General features: G+C 42.1%; 1 protein-coding gene across 1 annotated transcript; it reads right to left on the bottom strand.

Annotated features, from left to right (window-relative positions):
* Window positions 1-31: 31 nt before the first annotated feature.
* On the bottom strand, window positions 32-12089 carry TCEANC (transcription elongation factor A N-terminal and central domain containing). Its single transcript, XM_003261037.3, has 3 exons — window positions 12024-12089; window positions 9847-9931; window positions 32-2061 (listed from the first exon to the last, which is right to left on the bottom strand). Exon 3 carries the CDS (start codon window positions 2051-2053, stop codon window positions 998-1000), a length of 1056 nt encoding a protein of 351 aa, XP_003261085.1. The 5' UTR covers window positions 2054-2061; window positions 9847-9931; window positions 12024-12089; the 3' UTR covers window positions 32-997.
* Window positions 12090-23888: the final 11799 nt, after the last annotated feature.

Below are 23888 nucleotides of genomic sequence, written 5' to 3'. Positions count from 1 at the left end.
TACCCCTGAAAAACCTGTTCACAGTGGGGGGGGGGGACAACTACGAAACTCCTTCAACTAAGCAAGAGGGCTCCAAACAAAATTCTAACTGCGGGATGAGTTCCAGGGTGACTTTTGTGGTTGAAGGGAGACCTGTAAATGAGAAAAGGGAGGGGAAAAGAATGAAGATCTAGTCACCCAATGTTGGAGTCTAAACACATTCTTCATTTCATTCCCGACCTCCAGGAATACATTTCTCAGAAGTCGATATTGAGCCAGTCTCAGTGAGTCGGGAGGGAGAAAATCTGGGATCTGTCTGAATTGGTACTATTTATGGTTGTGTCACTTGGGCATGTCACCACACCTCTGTGGACCTGTTTCCTCATTCGTGAAGTGCCTGGAATAACACTCTTGTCTTAGAGCTGTAAAAAGGATCAAATAAGAGCCTATTTCTGAGTAGTTCTCAACTATGACTGCATCTTAAAATAACTTGAGGAATGAAAAAAGAAATGTTGATGCCTGGGTCCCATCTCATAGGTTCCAATTGAATTGTTCTAGGGTGGGGTCTCAGCACCAGTGGGTTTCCAAAGCTTCCCAGATGATTCTAAAATGCAGCCACTGCTGAGAGCCACAGGCCTATTGCTAAAGTAGCACTTCTCAAACTATCCTATCCTGGAAGATTACCTGGGGATCCTGCCAAAATGCAGATTCAGATTCAATGGTGTGAGGCCTGGGAATGCATTTCCCACAGTCTCCCAGTTTATGCTGGGCTGTTCTCACCCACACTCTGTCTACAGTAAGGTACTAAATGGCCACAAGGCACAATACAAATAGTCATCCACTCCCTCTCCCCAAACTGTAACTTTTAGGGATGGTGGTGTCAGCTTCAGCTAACGACTTTCTTTCTTCCTTCTTCTGTTTTAGAGAGTAGTGTGTATAAGATTTTTAAAAGCACAAAAGAGTTGTACAAATAAAAAGTATCACTTGGGTTATCTGTTAAGAGAACACTGATTTACAGTTACAAGCACACCCACTTGCTATGGTACCACTGCTCCCCACATTCGTTACAAATTACATAAGTCATCATTTGTTCATCTGGGTTTGAATTCCGCACCCAGCTGGGAAGGAAAAGTGTTCCTCTGTCAATTACAGTGACTTTGCAATTGTATTTCCCACAGCGTCTGCATTTTATTTTATTTGTCTGTGTGCCATCAATTACTTGGGGAAGGTAATGTTCCTGGATACAAGATTCCGTGTAGGAGGCTCTCAACTGCTTCAGTTCCTTATTTGCCATCTCCATGACAGTCATTTCAGCAAACTCTCGTGGAGACATGGTCCCAGAGAGCAAGTTTTGTTGTAAATGAGAATTTTTGGGGTTCTTCAAATTGGCAACTTTGCTTCTGATGCAAGTTTTATATTTTTTGATGTCCTTTGAATAAAGGGTAAAAACATGCTCTTCAATTTCTCTTGCAAAGTTTTGCCACAAATCAGCTTTGGGTTGATCTGTGGAAGAACTAGTTAAAGCTGCGTAAAGAAGCTCTATGCATTTAGTTCTCATGGGTGTTGTGGGATCCAGCAACTCACTCGATCTCTTGCCAGTGGATTCAGGGTCACCATCCCCAAAATGCTCTTCCTTGGGTTTCAATTGAATGGCTCTATTTTCAGGCACAATCATTTCACTGAGTTTTGCAACATCTTGGGAAGACACAGAATTCGAGCTGCAGATGCCCAGTGTCTCATCCTGACTTGGGTCATGAGAAGGTCCTGAATTTTCTTCTTTATTACCCCTCACAGGAAATAATTTAGGGCTGTTCCTCGCTTTGGAGTGAGTCTCTTTATAAACAGCTTTCCACTTTGATAGCAAACACTTGGCTTTCTTTTTCAAAGCCACAGAGGGGCAGTTTTTGAGGACTCTGTACACAGCTCTGACCACATCTGTCTCCTGGAGATGCTCCTTAGTCACATAAATTGTTTCTAGCTCAGTAAGGTGGTTGCCAAGATCCTCAAAATTCCTTTTGGACATCAGTTGCTCAATAAGAGAAGCTCTGGCAGCTATCTGGTTCTTGTCAGACATCTTTACAGCTGCAAAGAAAAAAGAGGTTTCAGTTTTCTTAAGTTTGCCGTCGCTAGTCGCAGCTTCTGGATACTAAAATAGCACTTTCTGTCAGTTACCTAGGCAATGTTTTCTTAAGGAGTCATGTAATACAAATGTATGCAACACGCTAGAAAATGCAATCTTTAAGGTGGTATGGTTTACTCTCAAGAGTTTAATTCCTACGAGTGAAAAACAAACAAACAGTACTGCAGAGCCTCTACATAACATCTGCTTAAGAGGCTTGCCAGAGGATCTGCTATAGCTTTTCCACCTCCAATTTTACAAATCAATGATCTTTCTAGATTAGTCAATCCATTTGGGTGGAATCCGGTGGTCATGTTGGAGATGAAATCATGCCGGTGTCAGCATCAATATGGCAATGCTGAATAGTGCTAGACAATTTTTCCCCAGAGTCAGCTATATAACTGAACTACTTGCTCATTTCATAATCTTTAAAGTGGTACTCTTCTGAAAATAGAAGAGTAAGAAACAAGACAGAAAGGGTTTGCTAATGTCTCAAGCAATCTAAGGAAAATGCGAGACAGCACAGGTTGAAAAGCAGCTAGAGCTATGTCTGTGGGTCCCAAAAGCCAACAGGCTACACTGTGCTGCCTTAGGAGTCTTCTGAACAAGGGAAAGGTTCAGACTCAACGATCCAGATGATTTATGACTTTAGACTAACTGGTTCCTACATTTTGGTTTTGTTAATTTTTTAAAAACTTTTAAGTGTAAAAAGTTGCCCAATGATTATGTCTGTGTGAATTTCATCCTAGGCAGGCAGATGTTTACTTTTATCTAAGCAGTCTATTTTTTCTCTCCACATAATGTACATAATCTTGTCTATATAATACCCTTGGATCTATATTTAGCTGTCTGGTCTAAATGTGAACACAAGCATCTTGATGGCAGGGACTGTGTCTTTTCAAAAATCCATGGGCTCTGTTTTATAGCACTTGATATTAAATAATCACCACTGAACATACACAGGCTAAGAACACTGAAGTGTTTAGAGAGAGAATTCATGCAATCTTCCCAGACACCATATGACAAGTGACATAAAACATAATGACCTTTTAGTAATTCTACTTCCATAAATTTACTTTAAGGAAATGAGAGATGTGGAGACTGCATATGTAAGAATTTTCTTCTAAGGAGAAATTGGAAGGCCCTCAAATGGTTAAATGGAGAATGATTAAAAATACGGCACACTCCTAGGATACAGTAATATAACCATTTAAAAATCATGTATTTAGATAATATTTAATGACATGGAAAAATGGTCATAAAGTTAGTTGAAAAACAATCAAGATGTAAAACTATATAAAAGATTAAACAGTTAACATATGGGCTGGGCGTGGTGGCTCACGCCTGTAATCCCAGCACTTTGGGAGGCCGAGGCGGGCAGATCACGAGGTCAGGAGATAGAGACCATCCTGGCTAACACGGTGAAACCTCGTCTCTACTAAAAATACAAAAAATTAGCCAGGTGTGGTGGTGGGTACCTGTAGTCCTAGCTACTTGGGAGGCTGAAGCAGGAGAATGGTGTGAACCTGGGAGGTGGAGTTTGCAGTGAGCCAAGATCATGCCACTGCACTCTAGCCTGGGCAACACAGCAAGACTCCGTCTAAAAAAATTAAATAAATAAATAAATAAATAAATAAATAAACCAGTTATCATGTGGCCCAGCAGATCCAAGAGAAATGAAAACATATGTCCATGCAAAAACTTGTATTCAAATGTTCATAGCAGTATTATTCACAATAGCCAAAAATGGGAAATAATCAAAATGTCCATCAACTGATGAATGGATAAATAAAATGTGATTTATCCACACAACAGAATATTATTCTGCCATGAAAACAAATGAAGAATTGATACAGTTACAACACGGATGAACCTTGAAAACATTATGCTGAGCGGAAGAAGCCAGACAGAAAAGACCACGTAGTGTATGATTTTATTTACATGAAATGTCCAAAACAGGCAAATCTATAGAGAGAGAAAATAGATTAGTTGTTGACTCGGCAGGGTGGGGCAGAAGGGCAGTGGGGTGAAGGAGGAGGAGCAGCTGATAAAGTTCAGGGATTTTCTTGGGAGGTGGTGGCACACATAAATCTTCTGAAGATTTATTTGTGGTGATGGGTTATACAACTGAGTATACTAAAAAAGCTGAATTGTACACTTTAGGTGAATTGTATGGTGCGTGAATTACATCTGAATAAAGGTGTTATTTAAAAATAGAATTTGGCCGAGTGCGGTGGCTCACGCTTGTAATCCCAGCACTTTGGGAGGCCGAGGCGGGCGGATCACGAGGTCAGGAGATCAAGACCACGGTGAAACCCCGTCTCTACTAAAAATACAAAAAAATTAGCCAGGCATGGTGGCGGGCGCCTGTAGTCCCAGCTACTCGGAGAGGCTGAGGCAGGAGAATGGCGTGAACCCGGGAGGCCGAGCTTGCAGTGAGCCGAGATCGCGCCACTGCACTCCAGCCTGGGTGACAGAGTGAGACTCCGTCTCAAAAAAAAAAAATAAAAAAAATAAAATAAATAAAAGTAAAAATAGAATTTGATCCCAATTTTATTTAAGAATTACATGTGAAAAGACTGAAAAGAGATACACAAAATTTTAAAGAGGGGCATTTTCTGAATCGTAAGATTTTAGGTAATTTTCATTTGTTATTTTCCTCTTCTGTATTTTCTGCGATGAGCATGTATTGTTTTCATAATCAGAAAAGTTATTGGTCTAATGCAATTTCATGATAAACTATATACATTTAAGATATACCTACTGAAAAATGGTATGAGCAATGAATCAATCACCTTCTACCCACCTTCCCTCTGGAATGAGAATGTACATAACACTACTGAACTGTATACTTAAAAAGGCTTAAGACAGGCTGGGCGTGGTGGCTCACACCTGTAATCCCAGCACTTTGGGAGGCCAAGGTGGGTGGATCATGAGGTCAAGAGATCGAGTCCATCCTGGCCAACATGGTGAAAACTCGTCTCTACTAAAAATACAAAAAGTTAGCTGGGCGTAGTGGTGCACACCTGTAGTCCCAGCTACTTGGAAGGCTGAGGCAGGAGAATTGCTTGAACCCGGGAGGCAGAGGTTGCGGTGAGCCGATATCATGCCACTGCACTCCAACCTGGCGACAGAGCAAGACTCTGTCAAAAAAAAAAAAAAAAAAAAAAAGGCTAAACACAGTAAATTTTATGTTTTGTATATTTTATCACAACTGAAATTTTTTAAAGAAATACGAAGAAAAGGTCAATAAAAGAACATACAAAATGAAGAGCAAAGTGCTTTTTGGTTGTTTATACATAAATACATTAACTTCTATAGATTTACTCATTTTGCTGGAAAGACAAATTGCTGCTTTCACCCCACTGAAACCCCGAACCTATAATTACAATTCCCTTTAAGAATTACCTTGAAACTCAGACTTCAGTTGAGAAATTCTGACCTGCATCAAATATTGCTTAACTTCCTTTTGGGCACTGCAGGCCCATCTCTTATTCACCATCTTTCTCAATGCCTAGCAAACCTCCATCCTGATTTCAATAGTAATGCATATAGAATGCAGGCACATTGAATGTTTCTTCTTTGTTAGGAAACTTTTCAAGGAGTCGGGGAGGGCTCAAGTATATTGAATAGCTTGAAACTTTATCACGTGACACAACTGCGTGACTTCAAGATCTGAAGCAGACAATTCTGAGAGACATGTTCGCTAATAGAGGGTGTGAATATTTTTTATTTTTCTGTGCTGTCTTGCCTGTTGTTTATTGAGAGTTTGATTCTTAGGAAGACCTCTTTTACTGTTTGCAGTCTTTAAAAGTGGAATTTTAAAAAGGCAAAAAAGAATTATCGTTTAAGTGCTGGTTCACAATAATTAGGAAAATTATGTAAGATCCTGAATTGATGGCCCTTTGTGAAACTAACTTTAAAACAAAACAAAACAAAACTGACTGCCCCAGGTTTTCTACATTCCAGCTCCCTCTGGTGGTTAAAAATGTAGGACTCAGAATCTTGGTTATGTAAGGGTACTTAATTCTTCATATTTGGGGATAAAGATTGAGGGGAGATGCACCTGTTTGAGATGCAGTAATCGATTTCTGAGGCAATTATGAATACTTATCTGAATGCAAAGCCACAGATGGTATAGCCACTCTTAAGAGACGACATTCACATTTCAGAGGGAAGGTGGGTAGAAGGTGATTGATCCATTTCTCATACCATTTTTCAGTATGTATATCTTAAATGTATACAGTTTATCATGAAATTATATTAGACCAATAACTTTTCTGATTATGAAAACAATGCATGCTCATCACAGAAAATACAGAAAAGAGTAAAAGAACAAATGAAAATTACCTAAAATCTTACCATTCAGAAAATGCCCCTCTTTAAAATTTTGCATATCTCTTCAGTCTTTTCATATGTAATTCTTAAATAAAATTTGGATCAGATTCTATTTTTAAATAACATCTTTATTCAGATGTAATTCACATAATATACAATTCCCCTAAAGTGTACAATTCAGTGGCTTTTAGTATATTCACAGTTGTGTAACCCATCACCACAAATAAATCAACTGTAGAAGATTTATGTGTGCCACCCCCCGCCCAAGAAAATCCCTGCACTTTAGCAGCCACTCCTCTTTCTTCACTCCACTGCCCTTCTGTCCCACCCCACCAAGTCAACAACTAATCTTTTTTCTATCTGTATAGATTTGCTGTCTGGACATTTCATGTGAATAAAATCATACAGTATGTGGTCTTTTGTATCTGGCTTCTTCTATTCAGCCTAACGCTTTCAAGGTTCATCCATGTTGTAGCATGTATCAGTACTTCATTCCTTTTCATGGCAGAATAACATTCTGTTGTGTGGATAAACCACACTTTATTTATCCATTCATCAGTTGATGGACATTTTATTTCCCATTTTTGGCTATCGTGAATAATACTGCTATGAACATTTGTGTACAAGTGTGTGTGTGTGTGTGTGTGTGTGTGTGTGTGTGTGTGTTTTCTTTGAGATGGAGTCTCGCTCTGTCACCCATGCTGGAGTGCAGTGGTGCAATCGTGGCTCACTGCAATCTACACCTCCTGGGTTCAAGTGATTCTCGTGCCTCAGACTCCTGAGTAGCTAGGATTACAGGCATGTGCCACCACACCTGGCTACTTTTTGTATTTTTAGTAGAGACAGGGTTTCATCATGTTGGCCAGGCTGGTCTCGAACTCCCGACCTCAGGTGATCCACCTGCCTTGGCCTCCCAAAGTGCTGGGATTACAGGCATGTGCCAACATGCCCGGCCTGTGTACAAGTTTTTGCATGGACATATGTTTTCATTTATCTTGAATCTGCTGGATTATATAACTCTGTTTAATCTTTTATATAGTTTTACATCTTGATTTTTTTTTCACTTAGCTTTAGGACTATTTTTCCACATCATTAAATATTCTCTAAAAACACGATTTTTAAATGGTTATGTTATTGGATCATTCTAGGAGTTTGCGATAGTTTTTAATCATTCTCCTGTTTGAGGGCCTTCCAGTTTCTCATAAGTTTGAAGAAAATTCGTACATATGCGGTCTCCACATCTCTCATTTCCTTAAAGTGAATTCATAGAAGTAGAATTACTAAAAGGTAATTATGTTTTATGTCACTTGTCATATGGTGTCTGGGAAGATTGCATGAATTCTCTCTCTAAACACTTCAGTGTTCTTAGCCTGTGTATGTTCAGTGGTGATTATTTAATATCAAGTGCTATAAAACAGAGCCCATGGATTTTTGAAAAGACACAGTCCCTGCCATCAAGATGCTTATGTCCAGCACTCTTTTCATCCTCCCCAACTGAAAACTCTGCACCCATTAAACAACTCCTCATTCCCTCCCTCCAGCCCCTGGCAATCACCACTTGACTTTCTGTCTCTATGGATGAGACTACTCTAGGTACCTCATGTGAGTGGAATCATACAGTATTTCTCTTTTTGTGACTGGCTTATTTCACTTAGCATAATGTCCTCAAGGTTCATCCATGTTGTAGCGTGTGTCAGAACTTCCTTCCTTTTTAAGAATGAATAATATTCCATTGTCTCTATATAACACATTCTGTTTATCCATTCAAATGTCAACGGATACTTGCGTTGCTTCTGGCTTTTGGCCATTGTGAATAACACTGCTGTGAGCACTGGTATACCAATCTCTCTTTGAGACCCTGCTTTCAATTCTTCTGAGTATATACTCAAAAATGGAATTGCTGGATCATATGGTAATTCTATTTTTAATTTTTTGAGGACCCACTATATTGTTTTCCATTCCCTTCCACATTTTTAACAGGATTTAAATCCAGTCAAACTTTCTAGTCCTCTGTGGGACCATCATGTGGATATAAAGGATTTATTGCCCTAGGAGGGTATAATGTGGAAGCCATTGAGACACAAAATTCTGACAATTGCCATAAAAAGACAAAGTAAGGCATATGTCCAGCTTAGTTCTACACAGTTCATTCAATAAATATATATTAGGGATTGAGTATGTGTTAGATGCTGAGCCTAAAGAGACAGTCTCTGCCTTGAAGGAGCTGATAGCCTAGTGGAAGGAATACTGACAAGAAACTGGCCAGTTACAATACATGTGGAATTTCAACATGGACAGACACTGGCTGCTAGGGGAAACACACACAGGATGGCACCAAACCCTATCTGGGCTCACCATCATCTGGACAGCTACAATTTGCTTCTTTACTGCCTTCACTCTACTTCTGGCACTCACAAGGCCCAACTGTGAGTCTGGCACTTTGTTAGGGGGATCATCCTCTAGTACAGATCTCAGAAAGATATTCCCTTATTTTTCTGCTTAAGCCCTTCAGAGGTTTCCCCTTGCTTTCATGATGGAGCCAAGGCTCCTTGGCCTGTGGCAAAAAGAGCCCTAGCAGGCCTCCCTCTTGACTACTCTCAACCACTGATGGGCACGGCTCTGTGCCTTTGCTCAAGCAGCATCCTGAGCCTGGCTGATCTCTCACCATTAGTGGTTCTCAACCCTGACTGCACATTAGAATCCTCTGGGGAAATTAAACAACAAAAAACAAAAACAAACAATGGCAGGGCCTCACTCCAGATAGGATGAATCAGGATCTCTGAGGGTAGGGCCTGCATATTGGCTCAGCTCTCCAGGGTGACTCTGATTTAAACCACACACAGGCATACAACCCTCCTCCACACCCCAGCAGGACCTGCCAGTTAGGCTGCCATCAGCCCCAAAGACACCTCTGGTTCTGCTCCTGGACTGAATGCAGACAACTCTATGACTTTGGCTTTTCTAGATGAGTCCCATTCAGTCAGAAAAGATTTAAGCCGGGCGGGGTGGCTCACACTTGTAATCCCAGCACTTTGGGAGGCCGAGGCGGGCGGATCACGAGGTCAGGAGATCGAGACCACGGTGAGACCCCGTCTCTACTAAAAATACAAAAAATTAGCCGGGCATGGTGGCGGGCGCCTGTAGTCCCAGCTACTCGGAGAGGCTGAGGCAGGAGAATGGCGTGAACCTGGGAGGCGGAGCTTGCAGTGAGCCGAGATCGCGCCACTGCACTCCAGCCTGGGCGACAGAGCAAGACTCCGTCTCAAAAAAAAAAAAAAAAAAAAGAAAAGATTTAAAACACCTACTGTGTACAATGCAGCTGACAACCTTCTCTACAAATTACAAATGACAACTGTAATATTTTAAGTGTCATAATGTACACAATTCCTGATATTCACCCCCTCACTTACCTCTTCACAGTGGAAGGCAACATATATTTATTGAGCAACTCTCCTGGCCATACACACTCCAGTCATCTCAATCCTCACAATACTCCTGAAATACAGATAATGGCTTATTTTCATCTCACAGGTGAGGAAACCTGCTAAAAACAGTAAATAATTTGCATGTTTTTTTCATGGTGTTTATCACATTTAAAAAACGTTTTTACTGCCTTCCCCACAAGACCATAAGAGAAGACCCACATGTTTTATTCACCTATACACACCTAGCAAACACCCAGCCAGTGCTTACTATTACTAAACACACTTTTGTTGTTGTTAAATGAGTGATGAGCATCCAGGATGCTCTCTCTCTTCTCTGCTTGTGAGCTTCATTTCTTTTCACTACACACCAGCTTGCTTGTACTCATTGCACCTAAGCCCAGTGCCCCTTGGCTTCTTCCGTAGGAGACCAAGCCCATCTCGATTCTAGTTCAAAAAAATCATTCAAAAAATTCTAGTTCAAATAAATCTGGTTAAAAAAACAAAACAAACAAACAAAAAAACAAAACCATGGTGCCCACTGTGGGCTAATGAAGTGGGTTTGAGGGGTCAAAACATTTGCATAAGGAAGGCCAAGCACGTCCAGTTCCCAGAAGTGAGGGGTGCTGAGCACGTTGGATAAGTTTCTTGACCATTCTGTGCCTCAATTTCCTCATCCACAAAATAGGAGAAATCCAACATCCTAGGATTAGTGAGAATTAAATGAAAGTCTTGACAAAGTGCTTTGAACTATGGCTGTCACATAGTAAGTGTGAATAATAGGATGTGAGTCTACAATTAAAAGGCTTAAAAATATCTACCAAACCAGGCATTGTTCTAGAGCAGGGGGTCAGCACACTATTTCTGTTAAAGATCAGAAGGTATATATTTTAGGCTTTGTAGGCCATACAATCTCTATGGACTACTCAACTCTGCTGCTCTTGTAGCAGCAACAGCAGATACAGAAAATAACATAAATGGGTAGGCATGATCTTGTTCTGGTAACACTTGTTTACAAAAACAGGCAGGCTGGATTTGGCTGCAGGCCATAGTTTGTTGACCCTTTTCTAGAGCAGGGCTGTGCAACATATGTATAACATGTAAACCACAAATATGATTTAAAATTTTCCAGTAGTCATGTTAAAAAATAAAAATTGGTGAAATTAATTATACATTTTATTTCACCCAGTGTATCCAGAATAGTCATTTCAACATGTGATTAATATAAACAAATTGAGATATTTTACATTCTTTTTCATGCTAATTCTCGAAAATTCACTGTGTCTTACACTTATAGCACATCTCAATTCGGACTAGCCACATTTCAAGTGCTCAAGCCTTATGTAACTAATGGCTATCATTATTGGACACCACGGTTCTAGAACTGATGCCAATATGGATAATGCTTAGGTGCATACCTATACCAAAAAGTGTATACAGTGCCAGGAAAAGTAGGCACGAAATATGGTATTGGATCCATATAAAAACTTATAAAGATTAGCTAATATTATAGTAAGCAAGGTGCACACATCTGCACAAAAATGGCCTAAACCCTGAGAAGAACGAAAGGAAAGTTCTGGAAACAATGTTTCCAGAAGCTGGTAACAAGTCAATAATAACCTAGATCTGTTCAGATCTTTAGATCTCTTTAAAGCCTAAAGAGAAACTGTAACTTTCTAGCCCTAACCCACTTAGCAGCTCCCCAGCTTCACAGGGAGCCCCGCCCTCTATGGAGAGAAATGATGCCAAATGTTGGCAGCGGTGTAGCGGTTACTGAACACCCACTCAGCACTGCGCTAGGGCCCTTTCCCTTAATGGTGACCCCTAGTAAAGGTGCAGCGAGGGGAAGGGACCAGCCCAACCGCCCGGTCTAGCCCGGGTTCGAGTTCCAGTGGGTGGGGTCCAGCAACATGCAAAGCCTGCCGCTAGTCATCTTGGGATGACGGCCCGGCCCCCAGCACACAAGCAGTGACAGTCCCGAGGGTTTAGCCCACTCTGGCGACCTCCACAGTCGGAGAGGAAGGGGCGGGGGTGCGAGCACCTTTGGACCTACGCCGCCCAGGGCGCACCGGAAAGCTGCCGCGAGCCGGGGCGGGCTTCCGCTGGGAACAAGGGCTCGCCTTTTTGCGGGACACAGGCCCTGACAAACCAGAAGCACGACTCACCGAAAAGCGCAGGCGCAGTTCCGGAGCCTTCGGCCGCCCAGCACCCACGGAGAACTTCCGATCACCGGGACTGGGACAACGTCAAGGCTCAGCCAATCCAAGCCCACAGGGCGGTGCACGTGGTCCTGGGACCCAGCGCATGCGCGCTAGGGAAATGGCGCCTGCGTAGAGCGAACGGCGGCGGCCGTGGGACTGCGCTCGCGCGGCTTGCTAGAGGAGGAGCTGTGGCCCCGCCCCGGGCCCGAGAGAAGCTGCACTTTCGTTTTTTAGCAGCGAAGTTTGTTGATGTACTTTACAACTTATCTTTTCTGCTTCTACTCAGGACAGTCAAGACAGTGCTCAGCTAGATGTTCACATAACTGTAGACATAAATATGAATCTATTTAACGCAGTAATTAATTCAAAAAGTGTTTTTAGCATCCTAGCATGCATCAGTTGATATGAAAGTAGTAAATGTTAATTGAGTGGTCATGTGCATCCTGGACTTCTTATCTGTGCACATTCTCATTCTTTGCCTGCAAAGGGCCAGTAAAAGCACAGTGATGGTTGAACGAATGTGACAGCCTCCTTTGCTGATGCCTTACTCCAAGGTGATTGGGGAAAGGTTCAGGGAAACAGAGTATCCAATCCAGTACTCCCGACTGGGTGCTGGCAGGAAGGAGGGCGATTGTATGATTAAGTATCATAATAAATCTTACCTAAAAGGAGGGGAGACAAGACCAGTGACTCATTAACTGGGATAGGGGATGTTTGGTCATTTTCGTGGTTTGGACAATGTTTATGTTTTTTCAGCATTCCCACGTGATTACAAAAGAGTCTTGTTTTTGTCTTGATCCATCTGGTCAAAGAGTGGCCACGTCTGATGGTGTTCTGTGAAGTATTTATGTTCCACGGAGCACCAAGACCCAGGTGTGACTGCCGGGGCAGCTCAAAACTGTCAGGGGTTACTTTTTTCTTGCTGTCTATTACAGAGCTAAAATGTTTAAGGATTATATAATACCTTTTTAAAGAAAAAATTATTTGGCTGGGCGTGGTGGCTCACGCCTGTAATCCCAGCACTTTGGGAGGCCTAGGCAGGCGGATCACGAGGTCAGGAGATCGAGACCATCCTGGCTAACACGGTGAAACCCTGTCTCTACTAAAAATACAAAAAATTAGCTGGGCGTGGTGGCACGTGCCTGTAATCCCAGCTACTTGGGAGGCTGAGGCAGGAGAATCGTTTGAACCTGGGAGGTGGAGGTTGCAGTGAGCTGAGATCGTGCCACTGCACTCCAGCCTAGCGACAGAGCAAGACTTTGTCTCAAAAAAAAAAAAAAAATTATGACACTTGTCACTTGTTAAAGCATGGTAAGGAAGACTTTATTCAGGACCACTGAGGTAGACATAGGGACCACTGCAACAGGGTCTTGCAGTGGGGAAGAGAGATTGGGCTCAACTTCAAATGTAGCATGGAAAAGTGAGAATTTGTAGCCAAGGAGCAAGGTAGGGGGGTCAGTGGATGGAAAATTATTAAGAGGAAACATCAGGGGTAAGGGGGATTCTGTCTAAACCAACCTGACAAGATTCTTGCTGAAGACGGGCCAGGGTGATCAGATGTCACCTGGAGGTTGGTGGAGGATGAGGAACCAAATCAGATATTAAGGGTGATCAGATATTGAGGGTGGTTGCTTTTGGCTAAACTGATTTATCAAAGCTTTTTGCTAAAACTGGATTTTACAAGGAAGTACACAGATAGGCCTAGTCAGGAGACTGACTAAAGTTTGGTTGGAAAAGAATGCTTGATAATCCTTACTTTTGCCTGTTAAAATAAAAAAAAAATTGACATAATTTAAATTTGGCAGAGTTTATGTGAGCAAAGAATGATTCATGAATCGGACAGCACTCAGAATCAGAATAGGTTCAGAGAGCTTTGTGGGCGGTGAATATTTATAGACAGAGAATGGAAGTAAAATACAGAAATAGGCTGATTGGTTGCAATCAATGATCAGATCATTTGGATATGATCTGAGCAGTTGGCAGCTTGTGATTGGCTGAAGCTTGTCTGCTTGTGTTTGGTTTAGACTTGGCTGTTTATTATACTCTTCCTTAGGTTAAGCTTTCAGTGTATTTACGTACTAAGTTAAATATGCAATTCATTGTGTAGAAAATCAAAGTACAGAGACAGCCTTGAGCCAATAGCCTCCTGCTTATTTAATTTAACATGCTTTAATGGTATTTCTCTTCTCATTGTTACATTTTTGGTTCATTTTATGAGTACTCTTGCCCCACTTTGTAAACACTGATTTAAAAATCCGAAGGACTATTGGCTCCTAGACCAACCGTCTCTACTTTTAGACAATGACCTAGGAAAAATACTTTCTTTGTGATCAGATTTGTAACAAGCAATTCTTAAAATATCTGATATTTGTCAAAACAATGGCACTCAAACTATGAAAGGCTCAACCTGAAGGAGTCAGTTTGGAAACTAGAAGTTACTACAGAAGTGGTCATAAGAGCTTTGAGGCATATTATAATCAATTTCTCATGAACTCTATACTGAAGAAAAAAACAGAAATTACTCAAGAGTCTAAAATCAAAAACAACCTAGGGTTTTCTCTGGTGTGAAGGATAAGACCATTATTTCAACTAAGAGGCAAGCTATAATTACTGCGTAGTCCTGCCTTGTCTACTACAGTAGCCACGTGGCTATTCAGATAACATTTAAACTTCAGTTCCTCAGTTGCACTAGCTAAATGTCAAGTTCTCAATAGCCACCTGTGGCTAGTGGGTACCGTATTGGATAGCACAGATATAGAACGTGCTCATTGCTGTAGAAATTTCTGGCTGAGTTCATCTGGAATGAAATCTAGGGCTGCCAGTGGATTCTAAAGAGGTTGCTGAAAAGTTCGTTCTTTTGGGCAATTTAAAAATGGAATACCTATAAAAGTACTCACATCTATGATAATTTATCATGCATAGTTTTCAGGCCTTTGTTTTAAAATCATCTTTCAGCTGCTTCAATACTCTGGAATTCTCTTTGATAAATTTCCCTTAGTGCAGCGGAAAACTCTTTTCAATCCTTATTAAGTCTCTGAGTGGCAATATATTAATAGATATTCTGAGCTCATGCAGACAGCCCTTTCCTGTGAATTCCCAAGGAAGAGAGACAAAATCCTTTATGGGCCTTCTCCAGAGGCTAATGTTACACATTGCTGAGGGAACAGTTGCAGATGTTTTCCATGGAATGAGGTCACAGAAACTGCCTCTTTCTGGGTTCCGAGGTGCCGGCCAGTGTTCATTTCCTGATAAAACACCAGGACCAGACACTGGGCTTAACTGGGGATGTTCTTATAAGTCACAGTACATAAGGCATGGGATTAAAAGAATGAACAGTTCCCTTGAAATCTCAGGAATTACAGAATATTAGGAAATAAAAGAACAAAAAGTCATACATTAGAGAAACAGAAACCTTATGTTTAAGTTCTGCAACATATTTCTCAGACTTATGCAGGTGAAATTACAGAGAAGCAGCAAACATGGTATCTCCAGTGAACATCCCCAGAGGCTTCCAGAAGAGCTAGTTCCATGGGTCAGGCAGTGCCTGGCTGGTGGGCCACAGATTGCTTAAACCAACCTAATACCTCTTTTGTTGTTTGGAGGGGCCCACTTTGGAGATTTTTTGGAGGACCCTCCCTTTGCTGGTGGCCCCTTCTTACCCATTCCATGGTTCAGATGTTGCACCCTCTGGTTGACCGCCGGCTCTTGCTTTTGGTAGCACATTCCACACAAACTTTTTCTGTCGGGTTACCTCACCTGCAGGCCTCTTGGTCAGGGCCCTTCCAAGACAGCCTAGGCCCAGCTGCTTGCTTGATGTGCACTTAGCCATGGGAACAATCCAGTGGCTCTGCTCCCCACCCAGCCCTGGAAGCAGGGCTGTTCCCTCTGCAGCCCTTCTCGTCATCTTCCCAGTTGGTCTTAGGTAGCTCTAGCTGGCTTCTCGCCTATTCTTTTTTTTTTTTTTTTTTTGGAGAGTCAGACACCATTCTACAACAGGGGCACCTGTCAATCTCTCTGAGTGGTTCTCTCAAAGTCACCCTCACTTGCCTTGGAGTGGGGGTGGGAAGGAAGCTTCCAGAACTGTAACAACCCTCTTTCACTGTTGCCTGCTCCTGTACATAAGCTGAAGAATGGCAAAGGGGCATGGGTGACAGGAGTTTTTGGCTCACCATTTAGTAAGCCCTGGGTAAATGGTCTAACATCTCTCATTAGAACCAGCAGACACTCAACATTGTGCTCTCACCTTTGGGGCCTTGGACAAAACTCTGAGTCATGAAATATCCCATTTAACACCTTCTTGTACCTGTACTAATCTCCAGATCAGTTCCATACCTCTTATTCTCCTTTTCTACACCATTTGTCCATTTTGCTAATTTCTCTAGAAGGTATGTTATTCTACCATAGATTTACGGCAACATTTAGTGGAGAAAGGACCAGAAAGTCTGGCTTCAGTCACCTCTTGGTTGATACGGTTTGGCTGTGTCCCCACCCAAATCTCATCTTGAATTGTAGTTCCTATAATGCCTATGTGTTGTGGGAGGGACCTGGTGGGAGGTAATTGATTCATGGGAGCAGTTACCCCCATGCCGTTCTTGTAATAGTGAGTTCTCATGAGATCTGATGGTTTTATAAGGGGTGTTTCCCCTTTTGCTCTGTACTTCTCCTTGCTTTCACCATGTGAAGAAGGATATGTTTGCTTCCCCTTCCACCATGATTGTAAGTTTCCTGAGGCCTCCCCAGCCCTGCAGAACTGTGAGTCAATTAAACCTATTTGCTTATTAAATTACCCAGTCTCAGGTATTTCTTCACAGCAGTGTGAGAATGTACTAATACACTGGTGCATATCATAAGAGAAAAATTCAGAGGCAGTGCAACATCTTTACTATTTTCTTACTAGGGATTCTTCAAAATTCTCTTTAATCAGAAAAATATAGAACACTTACAAAATGAAATGGAACAAGGGGACACCAACTCTACTCAAAGACCTCTGCCTGCCTACGCAGTTGCTATTTCCATTGCTATGAAGAAATCCAAACTGAGGCCTGTCATCTGGGGTTTTGTTCTGCCAGAGTGGCTTGTGACCAGGAGTAGTACAGTCTGGAGGTGATCCTGACATGTGGACTGCCCCATGAAATGCCTCACTTCATTTTGGTTTTTGAGTCTTTGTTTTAAAGGGAAGTCGTTTCGTAACAGCAGTTCATCAGCATAGCGAGACATAAGCATTAAACATTGAAGCGTTGGTCTGTGCTGCTTCCTTTATCTTTCGTTCTTGCACCAAGTGGCCTCATGGCTCATTCTCATGGACTGACACTGTACACACCACCCACAGCCGTCCTTTCATGATGTGACCTGGCATGCTGCCAGGAGGGCCTATATATCAACAGTGACAATATAAAGGACAGCCATGTTCTTTTCTTAGTCTTCAGTGGGAGACACGTTTGGCCAGAAGTATACCATTCTGATTTACAGTGCCCAAGACAAGCGTTTTGCCATTTCAGCCTCATTTTCTCACAAAAACCTAATACGTGGAGTTGCTGCACTATTTGGCTCATATAATAATTTTTTTAATTTTTATTCATTTATTTTTGAGACAGAGTCTCACTCTGTCACCTAGGCTGGAGTGCAGTGGCGTGATCTTGGCTCACCGCAACCTCCGCCTCCTGGGTTCAAGCAATTCTCCTGCCTCAGCCTCTCGAGTAGCTGGGATTACAGGCATGTACCACCACACCGGGCTGATTTTTTTGGTATTTTTAGTAGAGATAGGGTTTCACCATGTTGGCCAGGCTGGTCTGGAACTCCTGATCTCAAGTGATCCACCTGCGGCGGCCTCCCAATGTGCTGGGATTACAGGCGTGAGCCACTGTGCCTGGCAATAATGTTTACATTAGTTGTTCTTCATTTCAAACCTTGACTCAGACCCTACCTAGGTTTCTGGTTGCTGAAGAGAATGAAGGTGTCAACTCTTTTGTCGTTATGAGAGTAGATCTATTACACTGGTATGCGGCCTGGGATAATTACATGTACTCGATCTCAGATTTGCATGATGGGGTTCACATGGTGGGCTTTGGTGAGTTTGGACCACCCAGCTTCAGCACACCTTCCAAACAGCCAATCAGGTCCCTATTCTGCCATAGCCAGGTGGCAGCCAGATGACCCCAGCTGGCCAGATTGCACATCCTCCCTGGAATGTGAATTTTAAGAAGAATGATGTGGAGTCTAAACATGGTGAAAGATCATTAAGGTGAGGGTGGTGTCCTTATGAGACCATTCCTCCAATGGCTCCTTTCCCGTAGTTCTGCTTCTAGCCCAGCGGCCCATTTCCAAAGCTGGCTGGCTGGTCTCTCCCTCCACCTGTACACTCCTGCTGTCCTTACTGTAACTTCCCTCTGCTGGGTCTGTTTTGGTGGCTTGCTAACAGTAAACACTAACTGACACAGCCTGTCTTAATATGGCTGTGTGATTTGAGGGACATCAGAAGAGAACCCCTGACCTTACCATGGTGCTAGAATTCCTTTCTTACTCATTCCTTTGGATGAAGACATTGAAAGCTGCTATTATAAAACAGCAACTATTACTTAGGAAAGGTTACACTTGAAGCTGTTTATTTGCTATGCCCGAGTTATATTGTAAGGATCGTCTCCCTTTACTTGTCAGAGACCAATGGAATGGGACATAGGATAAGTAAATGTTGAAGGGGAGAATTGGGAGGGAATGAAAGGTCTGCAACACTGGATTCTTCGAGATCTTAAGGGTGACGGAATTGGAAGGTTCTGGGTGCCCAGAAAGAAGCATGAGTTCATAAAACACCAGGGAGGAGAAGAAATGGAGCAAAGAGGGAGTAGGAGGAGATCCTGGAAACAGCTCTGCTGTTTGCCTGGTAGCAGCCACACACATGCAGCCACAAGGGGGCACTGCTGGAACTCTGAGACAAAACTCCAAAAAACTGATGCAAGTGGAAAGCGGTTCACATTCAGCAGGAGAGCTGGGTGAGGATAGCCTGGACTCATCCTAGGAGGAAAAAGACTTTTAAAAGAAGTAACAGGGATAGAAAAGGGAGACGTGGAAATTTCCATCACTGTCCAGAAAGACTAATAGCTGTGGGGCAGGTGAAAGTTCCAGGCTCTTGAGCAGCAGGAATATTTCCTCAAACTTCAGTCCCTGGGCCCGCTGAACTTCCTCTCCAGATTCCGATGCCATTCACCTCCAGCAGCCTGGATGGCAGGCCAGTGAACATCCGCAACAAAAGTCATCCGTGGCTGGATTATACCTGAGTCTGTGTAGCTTCAGCCACAACCTACCTGGCGCTGACAGCTGAATTCACTCTAGGTGTCCCGAGTCATTCGGCACAATGTCAGACAGATGAGGTTCATCTTAAGGGGTGGGGGGAGTAATACTTTTACTTTTTGAAAGAAGTTCTTACTGAAGTATGACACATATATAGAAAAGTCAGTGTACAAATCATAAGTGTACTGCTTGTTAATTTTCACAGTGAACATGTCCATTCAAAAAGCACCATGAAGCAAAATTACCAGCCTCCCCAGAAATTCTCCCCTTGCGTTCCCTTCCAGCATCCCGCCCCCACCACGGGTAAAAGCATAAACAGAATCCCAACTTTACCGCTATAGATTAATTTTGCCTGATTTTGAAACTTAAGTAAATGGAAGTGTACAGTATGTACTTTCTGGCTTCTTTTGATCAATTACATATTTTTGAAATTCGTCTGTGTTGCTGTGGGTAGCATTAAGCTATTCACTCTCATGTCTTCATAGTCCTTTATTGAATGAATACACTACAGTGCATCCATTCTAACAATGGACATTGTGGATATTTGGGTTGTTCCATTGGGACTAATACAAATAGTGCTACTACTCATTTCTATTAGGTATATAACTAGCGGTGGAATTCTGGGTTGGTAATGCTATTTTTGGTCATAAATGATGACCAAAAATTTTAACCATAAATTGACAATGCCAAGTCTCTTGTATGATTTGTGTACCTGAAAAAGGCAATTTCAAATGTGTTTTGAGCAACATTGTCATTAAAATAAATATATAGGCCGTCAAAGAAATTATTGAGAAAGAAAGGGTAATTAGCTCTTACCTAATGACATTCAGCACTCTTAGTGCTATACAAAGTGGCCACAGAGTGGGAGAAACCAAACCAAACAAACAAATAAGACAACATAGAAATGTAAAACAATTTATATGACACTACCAAATTGATTAAAGGTATACACAAGATAATTATTTTGGTCAAAAATATGCATATGTAACCCCTCTATCTTATGGATATGTAACCTTTCTATCTTAAGCCCACTTAGGGGCAGCTCTTTCTGGCCCCAGGCAGACTCACCACCACACCATACTACTGCCTCCCAAGATGTAAGTCTATTTATAAATCATTTTACAGATTTTTTTCATGTGCATATTAATACTAGAATTTTTTATGAAGCATAGATATGACATTTAAAAACGCCACATTTCTAAAAAGGTCAACCTAGAACCCCATTCTCCACATACAAAAAGGACCCTTGTTTGTATGTACAAAAATCCCAAAGTTCGTATTACCTTACCATTCCTTGACCAGACAGAATGATGAAGCTGCATCTGCACAACTCCAGGACAACACTTTGAATAGAGACAGAACACAGCTATTTGGTATCTGTAGTCACAGTCTGATGGAATTAAAGAGAAAAAAGGTTGAGTTCATTTATGTTGGTTTTTTAGATGTTGACCCAGTCTAAGCCTTTTTGGCATTTTTAGAGGGCCTCAGACTTGTCAAAAGAGTTTTTTTTTTTAAATCCCAATTAAAATCAATGTACTGAGATAAATTCACCAACATTCAATAAAAGCCAGTTTTAAAAATAGAAACGTGTCTAGCCACTACCTCTACCTCCTATTCCTTCTTGGGGAGAAACTATCAGTGCTTTAGATTGTCAGGCTGATAGCTTTCCACCTTCCATGAGAACTGCATTTACCCGAAATTATGCTAAATAGTCATTATCCAATTCATCCTGTCAGGTTTCCAAAACATGTTAATTGTTCTAAGAGACAAGCCCATTCGACTCAAAAAACAAATAACCACTTTCAGAGGAGATTATCAAATTATAACATGTTCCAAAACTGTGATACTTCTCCCTCAAAATTTGGAATGATTTCACTCTATGTTTGTTTCTTTTACAGAAATTAAATCACCTAACTGATATCTTATGGTCTGATTGGAACAGGATTTCAATAGCAGCCCTGGGAAAGTAAGTTCCAGAAAGTATACTTCTCTTCACTCAGGGAAATGTAGCTGGGCCCGTATAAGGGGAGAGTGTTTTTGCAATGTTACAGATTTGTGAGAGATCACCATTCCTATCAAATCTTTCTGTTGTCCCCTCATCTAATGAATTCTAGAAAGTGAAGAGTCTATGTTGGGAAGTGATTCGCCATAGGTCTGCCCATCTTATACATGTAAGCCCTGGCAGCCTTTGTTCTGAACTATCTTTTCTTTTCTTTTTTTTTTTTTTCTTTTTTGTGAGACGGAGTCTCACTCTGTTGCCCAGGCTGGAGGGCAGTGGCGTGATCTTGGCTCGCTGCAACCTCTGCCTCCCGGGTTCAAGCAATTCTCTGCCTCAGCCTCCCAAATAGCTGGGATTACAGGTGCCCACCAGCACGCCTGGCTAATTTTTTTTGTATTTTTAGTAGAGTTGTGGTGACAGAGATGTCTGGCTCACAGAGTCTGAAATATTTACTATATGGCTCGTTCCAGAAAAAAATATTTATCATCTTTTCTTCTAGATACCCTCATCGACTCCCTCCTCTCCCCCCATTGTTTTCCAAGCAAATCCCAGACCTCATGTAATTTCATTTAAGTAGTTCAGTGTGTTTCTCTAAAGGGAAGAATTCTTTCTTTAAAAAAAGCATAACTGCAGTACCATTATCCAACCTAAAAATATTGCTTAATATTGTCAGATATCCTGCAAGTGCTCAAATTTCTACTTGTCTCCTTGTTTTCTTAAACAGTGAATACTCAACAACTCCGTGCGGAGCCAGTGCTCAAGTGCCATCTTCTTGATTTGCTCTTAGAGATAATGGAGGGACATTTGAAGGTTTTTTACATGTGACAAAGTTCTGAGACCAGTCTTAAGGTTATAGCAACATGGCTCAGGGTTCTTTGTTCTAGGAGTGAGTTACCTAACTAAAGGTACAACCCCTCTCCAGGGCCCCCCATTCTGGACAGTTTTGGATCATTTCCTTGGTTAGGGTCAGCCTTCAGTCTGGGGAAGAGTGGAGGCAGTGTTTTGAAGAGGGAGTAGTAGCCCTTCTCCTTGGTCATGTGGCTGGACACAGCCACCCCTTTGTGAATTATTAGAAGAGGATCCTCACAGGCCAAGGACTACCCAGCCTGAGACAGGCAGGCCTGTTCTCCCAGTTCATTTCATTTCCTCAGAGGGAGTGAGTGACACAGCCTGTAGAATAGGGAGAGGATCATGCCGCCACACAGGTCACATCTGCTGACAGTTGCCTACCTCCTTGCCTTTGAGAACTCCAAACAGTGTCATTCAGTACCCGTCCTTGCTGTGATAAAGGCCCAAATGTGGTCTCAAAATCCTCAACTCAGGGCTTTAGTCAGAATGACATTCAGCCTTAGCAGGCAAAAATGGGGGTTCATGTCATTGTTATTTCAGTAGTTAACTTATGGGGCTGAAGGATGTGAGGACATGTTGCTGGAAGTCAGGGACCCCGAACAGAGGTACTGGCTGGAGCCATGGCAGAGGAACATAAATTGTGAAGATTTCATGGACATTTATCGCTTCCCTAATAATACTCTTATAATTTCTTATGCCTGTCTTACTTTGATCTTTTAATCCTGTTATCTTCGTAAGCTGAGGATGTATGTCACCTCAGGACCACTATTGTACAAATTGATTGTAAAACACATGTGTTTGAACAATATGAAATCAGTGCATCTTGAAAAAGAACAGAATAACAGCGATTTTTAGGGAACAAGATAAGACAACCATAAAGTCTGACTGCCTGCGGGGTTGGGCAGAATAGAGCCATATTTTTCTTCTTGCAGAGAGCCTGTAAACAGACGTGCAAGTAGGGAAGATATCGCTGAATTCTTTTCCTAGCAAGGAATATTAATAATTAAGACCTTGGGAAAGGAATGCATTCCTGGGCGGAGGTCTATAAACAGCCGCTATGGGAGTGTCTGTCTTATGCGGTTGAGGTAAGGACTGAAATACGCCCTGGTCTCCTGCAGTACCCTCAGGCTTATTAGGGTGGGGAAAAAATCCCGCCATGTTAAATTTGAGGTCAGACCGGTTCTCTGCTCTCAAACCCTGTTTTCTGTTGTTTAAGATGTTTATCAAGACAACACATGCACAGCTGAACATAGACCCTTATCAGTAATTCTAATTTTGCCCTTTGCCTTGTGATCTTTGCTTTTGTCCTTGCCCTGTTTCCTCAGAAGCATGTGATCTTTCTTCTCCCTTTTGCCCTTTGAAGCACATGATCTTTGTGACCTACTCCCTGTTCATACACCTCCTCCCCTTTTGAAATCCTTAACAAAAACTTGCTGGTTTTGCGGCTCAGGTGGGCATCATGGTCCTACCGATATGTGATGTCACCCCCGGAGGCCCAGCTGTAAAATTCCTCTCTTTGTACTCTTTCTCTTTATTTCTCAGACCGGCCGACACTTAGGGAAAATAGAACCTACGTTGAAATATAGGGGGCAGGTTCCCCCAATAGGGACATCCTGGTGAATGTTACTTAGTGTATACAAGCAAACAGCCAAGCACTGCTCAGTGGTAAATAATTTGGGCAGCACTACAGGTTTGTG

The sequence above is a fragment of the Nomascus leucogenys genome, chromosome X (assembly GCF_006542625.1).
Source record: "Nomascus leucogenys isolate Asia chromosome X, Asia_NLE_v1, whole genome shotgun sequence".
NCBI lineage: Eukaryota > Metazoa > Chordata > Mammalia > Primates > Hylobatidae > Nomascus > Nomascus leucogenys.
The sequence above is the reverse complement of the archived record's forward strand: the minus strand, read 5'-3'. Positions and strand labels throughout refer to the sequence as shown.